General features: G+C 48.6%; 1 protein-coding gene across 1 annotated transcript in view; it reads left to right on the forward strand.

Annotated features, from left to right (window-relative positions):
* The first annotated feature begins 207 nt into the window (after positions 1-207).
* Cmtm6 (CKLF like MARVEL transmembrane domain containing 6) overlaps positions 208-5,996 on the forward strand; it is a 17,090-nt gene continuing 11,301 nt past the window's right edge. The window contains exons 1-2 of the mRNA XM_031344478.1: positions 208-404; positions 4,886-5,062. Coding sequence (XP_031200338.1) covers positions 267-404; positions 4,886-5,062 — 315 coding nt within the window. The 5' untranslated portion in view covers positions 208-266. The remainder of the gene's footprint in view (positions 405-4,885; positions 5,063-5,996) is intronic.

The raw sequence follows: 5,996 nt of genomic DNA on the forward strand, positions 1-5,996 counted from the left end.
GACGCGGCGAAACGTGGGGGCGTGGCAACGGCAAGGCGTGGCAAGCCGAGGGACATTCTCTGGGTGGGGCGAGGCAAGCGGGGGGCGTGGCAACGGCAAGGCGTGGCAAGCCGAGGGACGTTCTCTGGGTGGGGCGAGGCAAGCGAGGGGGCGTGGCGAGGCGTGAGGAGGGCGGAGTTGACCGGAAGCGTGGGCGGGGTCCCAGGAAGTGACGCCCCCTACAGCCCGGCGGAGACTGGAGCTGGGCGAGCGAGTGTTTGCGGGCGATGGAGAACGGAGCGGTGTACAGTCCCACCACCGAGGCGGCCCCGGGCGCTGGCAGGGGCGCGCGCAGCGGCCTGGCCGCCTACTTCTTCCTGGGCCGGCTCCCTTGGTATCGGCGCATCCTCAAGGGCTTGCAGCTGGTGAGCGGGCGGCGGCGGCGGCGGCGGCGGCCGGGACCTGTGGGCTGGGGTGGATGCCTCGAGGCTGCCGCTCGGCCTCCTCGTTCGGGAAGCAGCCGTTTCCACACCCCAGGTCCTTCCCTTCCTACCAGGCTAGGAGGCGTTGCCGTCCGCCTCCTACCCGTGGCCCGGCCTCAGCCACCTAGACCTCTTTTCCCTTCTCTCAGCTAAAATTCTTTCATTATCGCCCTGAATGCTCGTGTTTCAGACAACGAAGTGCTTTCTGTTTATCTTTTCTGGCTTTGGCGGTTTTCCGGGCGCTGGCCCGCTAGGGCAGTTTAACTTGTCGGACAGTTCGTGTATGTGTTTAACTTGCACAGTGAGTTTGAGGCAGAAAGAGTCGAAAGGGCATCTTTGTGTTGCTTCGTGTGTGCCGGCGAGAGAACCCGATCAATGGCGTGCTTCTCTTTATTTTCGGCAGTTAAGTACCATCAGCTTAGCCATGGCCCTGTAGACATCTTTGATATTTAAATTGTGGTGTTTGATACTCCTGCTGTGTCTCAGCTGCCAATGGGTATTAAGGTTTTTCAAGAAGACACTTTTAGGAAAACCAAATTGTTTAGAATGTTTATGGGTTTTGTTTAGCTTTTGTGAGCCGTATATGCTAAAAGCGGCCCACTGCTTTCCTTTGGGAAGATTTAAAATTCTCAAAACGCCGATAGTCAGAACTTAGGTTCTTGGAACTCAGTTGACCTACTTCCCTGAAGTAGAAAACCAGCAGTTAAAAAACTAGCGCTGCTTTTGCTTGCCAGCTTGGGGATGAGGAGGAAATTTTTGGAGACAAGCGATAAAGTGGGTCTGGTCTAGTGGGACCCCCCACATCCTCCTGCGAACGACGTCTGCAATGGGCAATGGGCAATGGGCACCTTTCGGTTCCTAGGCACCTCAGTTCCCTCGTCTTTGCTCATTTACAGAACCTGTTCCTTTTATCCAGATGGGCGTGGTCTTACCTCTACCCTTCCACCTCCCCTTCTTTTCCTTCTCCTCCCTCTCTCCCCTTTCCACTCCTTCTCTTCCACTCTTTTTTCACAGGGTCAAGTCTCCTGTAGTCCAGTTAACTTCAGATTCACTAATGCGTTGTAGAGGATGACCTTGAATTTCTGATACTCCAGTCTCCACCTGGGTGCTGGGATTCCAGGTGCGCTCCACCATGCGGTGTATGTGGTGTGGAGAATTGAATCCAGGACCTCGTGCATGAGAGGCACGCACTCTGTTAACTGAGCTAAGCAGCGGCTCCAGGTGTGTTTCTTTTGCGATTCCTCTGCTCAGTCCTGTGCAGAAAACACATGTTTCTAATAGAACCTTTTGAACCGAAAAATTTCTGCATGACCGAAGCCTTCCTGCTGCTCCAAGGAAATCCTCTCTTTTGGTCTTCTGCATGGGTATGCAGAACAAAATCTCTTATTTTTAGTTGCTTTTATTTTTTTTTCTAATAGAAATGCTAAAGCCAAAGTAAAACTTCTCATTATTATAGTTCAACAGGCCTTAGCTCTGTATCTTTAGAATAGGACCCTACCAGAAGTTTTGCTGGTGTTTCGAAGTTGGACCATAGAGATCAGTTTGCCTTGAGAAGTTTGTTAGCTGCTCTGTGTGCATTTGCTGTCATGGGAATAGAACAAAGCAGTCTGTCTCTGTGAAGTTCATTTGTTATGGGGAACGTGTAGTGTTAAAGTATGCTTTCTTTAAATCATTTTCTCTACACACCCCACCTCCATCCCCAGGCTGGCTGTCCTGGAACTCACACTGTAGACCAGGCTGGCATCGAACCCAGAGTTCCGCCTGCCTCTGCCTCCCGAGTGCTGGCCCACCACTCGCCCACTTTTTCATTCTTATGGCTGCCCTTTTGTTCCTGCCTTTTCTGTATTAATACTGTCTTACTTGTCAACAATAAAAATATACTACAGGATTACTAAAAAACGTCCCAAGAAAGTTATAGATGAGCTCTATTTGTCCAGGCGGAGGCTGTAGGCGAGACGTAGGTTCTTGCCCTTGGAGTCTTTAGTTGATTTGAAGTCTAATAGAATTGCAGAGCTCTGATAAGAAAACGAGGGCATGAGACACGGAGGAGGCGCAGTGTGTTAACAAGGAACCTTCAAACCGTGGGGAGTGCATTCAGAGTGTTTGTACGGGATTTGTTATTTTGGGCCCATGAATCTTAGCAGGTTTTCTAAAATTGCAAAGGGAAAAAAGAAGCCTGTTGTGAAACAGTAGACTTGGGAGAGTGGTGGGGGTGGGGCTGGGTCACCTCTAGGTTCTTTCCGCCCTTAGATCTCCCAGGCGGCTTGGAACTTGCTCTTACCAAGCCAACTACTAAGGGGCACTTGGTGACTCTGCAAACACGGGAGAGTCTGATAGAAGTGTAAAACTCATCTAGTCTTGGAACAGTGCTGCTGGTGTACCCTTCAAGTCTGACCCGCATCTTGTCAAACGGTTGTCCGACATCTAAAGACCGGACTCACTGTCTCATCTCTTTCCAGAACAGAGAAATTTTATGCAACCAGACTTTGGTTTATTGTGTCTGTAGATTCACCATTAGGTTTCTCTTTTGTTATTTTTTTAAAATTCTTGGTGATGGAGTTTGTATGGGTTTTATTGTTTAAATGAACCAGTCTATGATTTAACCTAGATTTATCATGTGTATTTGTGTTCATGACGTGTGGATGGCCTCAGCTGCCGAGACTGGATTTTTCCCCCTATTATCTGGAGATGGATCAGGGCTGGACACTTTGTACTTGAGCTTCTTTTGGTTGTTGAAGGGCATCTGCGTTGTTTCTGGTTTGGAGCTGTACGAGTAAAGCCATCTTGAAGTTCCTGCTTTCTCTCGAGGGTCTTCATTTCCCTGGAGTGCCCGACAGTGCTTAGCTTTTGAAGACGCTCCTAATTTTCCAAGTATTGGTCTGTTGACATTTTAATCAAAGTGTGGGTGAATGTACTGTGCACCGTGAAATATAACTCTTGATTTTCATTTTTCTTTTCTTTCCCAAGCTACTCTCTTTCTTGTTTGTTTGTTTGTTTGTTTGTTTGTTTTCCAGGGCTAAGAGTTGAATCAGAGGCTCCCAAATGCCAGGCATGTATCCTACCACTGAGCCACATTCCTAGCTCCTAGTGTTGTTTTTTTGTAGCCCATGCTGGCCTAGGCCTCTAGTGGATCCTACTGTCTCAGCTTCCTGGATGCTGGCTTTCACGGTGTGTAACCCACTTTAATTTGCTTTGTTGATTTTTTTAAATTTTATTTATTTATTTTATTTTATTTTTTGGTAGCAGTTGTATGCCACTCTGTGCCTGACTTTCTCCTCTGTCCTCACTGGGGTGTGGTGGAGTTTCCCCTTGGCCTTTGACTGTGGGCCATCAGTCCTTTTGATGGTCCAGGCACTCAGGAGACTGCCCATGCCTTCGTGAGCTGCTCTCATGAACAGTCTTTATCCACTTCCACTGAAGAGTTAAGACTCCTGAGCTCCAACTCCTTCCTGTACAGAGGTGTTCCCTGACCGTCTCGGGTCCTCCTAGCAGAGGGTTTCTGCTGCGGTGGTAAAATGTGCTGAATGCTTTCATCTTGAACTTCCCTTCCTGTGACCTCATCCATGCACCCTTGACTGGTTGCTCACACGTGACACTGCTTTTCTAGTCTACTGTCTTCTGTCCCCACCACAACCCCCTTCCTCAAGTACAGAGTTATCTAACCCTCCTCTGCCAGACTGGAATGTCTCCAATACTATGGTCAGCCGTCTCTTAGTGCAGACGGCTAATGGAGGTGCTCCTTGGCCAGTGTTCTTGACCTCTGAGTAGCGAGCGGTAGCGTGCTTGCTGCCTTCTTCCCTTGGGCACGCTTGCTTTGTCTCATACCCCTCAGGCTGCTGTTTCTCATTGCTGGCGTCTCCCCTTGCAAGCTGCCCTCTCTCAGGGTGCTCTTGACCTCTTACTTGCCTGTCCCCCAGAGTCTGTGTGTGCAACCACACTTTTTCCTGACCTCTAGATTAATCTCACCACGTGTCTCCAGCTATACCTCTGCCTAACTTTCCCACTGACTCCATTACAGCAGCTAAAAATAGTGCCATGCATAGTGGCACTCTTGGCTTTCTTGGCTCCTGGAAGTCCTTCCCGTGGGTTGTTAGAACACTCTTATTTCTGAGCCTCAGCGTTTGACACACAGTAGTTAACTGGGTGTTTCCCATCAAGGCAAGCAGACTTTAAGTTCTATTTACCAAGGTTTTTCACTAATCTTGTTTGTCCCAGACTCTACTTTACAAATATTTTAGCAAACAGATAGTGGATTTAATTTTGTTTTAGAAGGGGGGTGTCTCACAGCATTGGCAGAAGCCGGGGACTCTTGACCCTCCTGCATCAGCTTCCCACGTGTCTGGGTTTATAGGTACCACCTGCATGTAGGTTTCGGATGTCCTGGGTTATCTCACTCACTGAGGTCAAATGGTTTCCATCTGTAGCTGCTGTCTCTCCTGGCCTTCATCTGTGAAGAGGTGGTGTCCGAGTGCGGGTTGTGTGGAGGCCTGTACTTCTTTGAATTTGTGAGCTGTAGTGCCTTTCTCCTGAGCCTTCTCCTACTGATTGTGTACTGCACGCCAGTGCATGACAGAGTCGATACTGGAAAAGTCAAGTCATCGGTAAGTGGGGGAAACACGGTCCCTGTGTCGGGCTCCTGGCCTGTAATGGCCCCTGTGTCGGGCTGTCCTGGCCTGTAATGGCCCCTGTGTCGGGCTGTCCTGGCCTGTAATGGTCCCTGTATTGGGCTGTCCTGGCCTGTAATGGCCCCTGTGTCGGGCTGTCCTGGCCTGTAATGGCCCCTGTGTCGGGCTGTCCTGGCCTGTAATGGCCCCTGTGTCGGGCTCTCCTGGTTTTATTGTAGAGTGGGAATGCTTTCAGAGCACAGTCCTGGAAGAATACTGTCTGTGTTCTAGCTCTCTGCCTCCAGTTAACTGAGGCTCCATGTCAAAGATAAAGAGAAGAAATGCACCCGGGGGAGAGGGAAGTTGGTAGTTATTGGTGACCTCACCTAATTCACATTAGACATTTTGTTGTGTTTGTCTTAAAACCAGCCTACATTGGCCTGGAACTTGTGATTCTCCTGTCCTGAGTGCTGGCGTTATAGGCATGGGCCACTGTGCCGCCTAAATATTTTTTTAAAGATTTATTTATTATATGCAAGTAGACCATAGCTCTCTTAAGACATTCCAGGAGAGGGAGTCTGATCTCATTACAGATGGTTGTGAGCCACCATGTGGTTGCTGGGATTTGAACTCAGGTCCTTTGGAAGAGTAGTCAGTGCTCTTAACCGCTGAGCCATCTCTCCAGCCCTAAATATTTTTTTTTAGAAGTTTGATTTTGTCACTTTTCATTTCTTACATTTTAGAGTGTCACTCATTGGCTTTACAGTTAGGAATTGAGTGACTACTCTCTACCAGTCATTGCACTGTGCATGGGAGCCAGAGAGATACCCTGACACTATAGGGTCTTCAAACAAAGCAACATATGGTTCTCTCTGTGTTTTCTTTTCTTTTCCTTTTCCTTTTTTTTTTTTTTTTTTTTTTTTTTTTTTTT

Source organism: Mastomys coucha, unplaced genomic scaffold (genome assembly GCF_008632895.1).
Source record: "Mastomys coucha isolate ucsf_1 unplaced genomic scaffold, UCSF_Mcou_1 pScaffold23, whole genome shotgun sequence".
Taxonomy (NCBI): domain Eukaryota; kingdom Metazoa; phylum Chordata; class Mammalia; order Rodentia; family Muridae; genus Mastomys; species Mastomys coucha.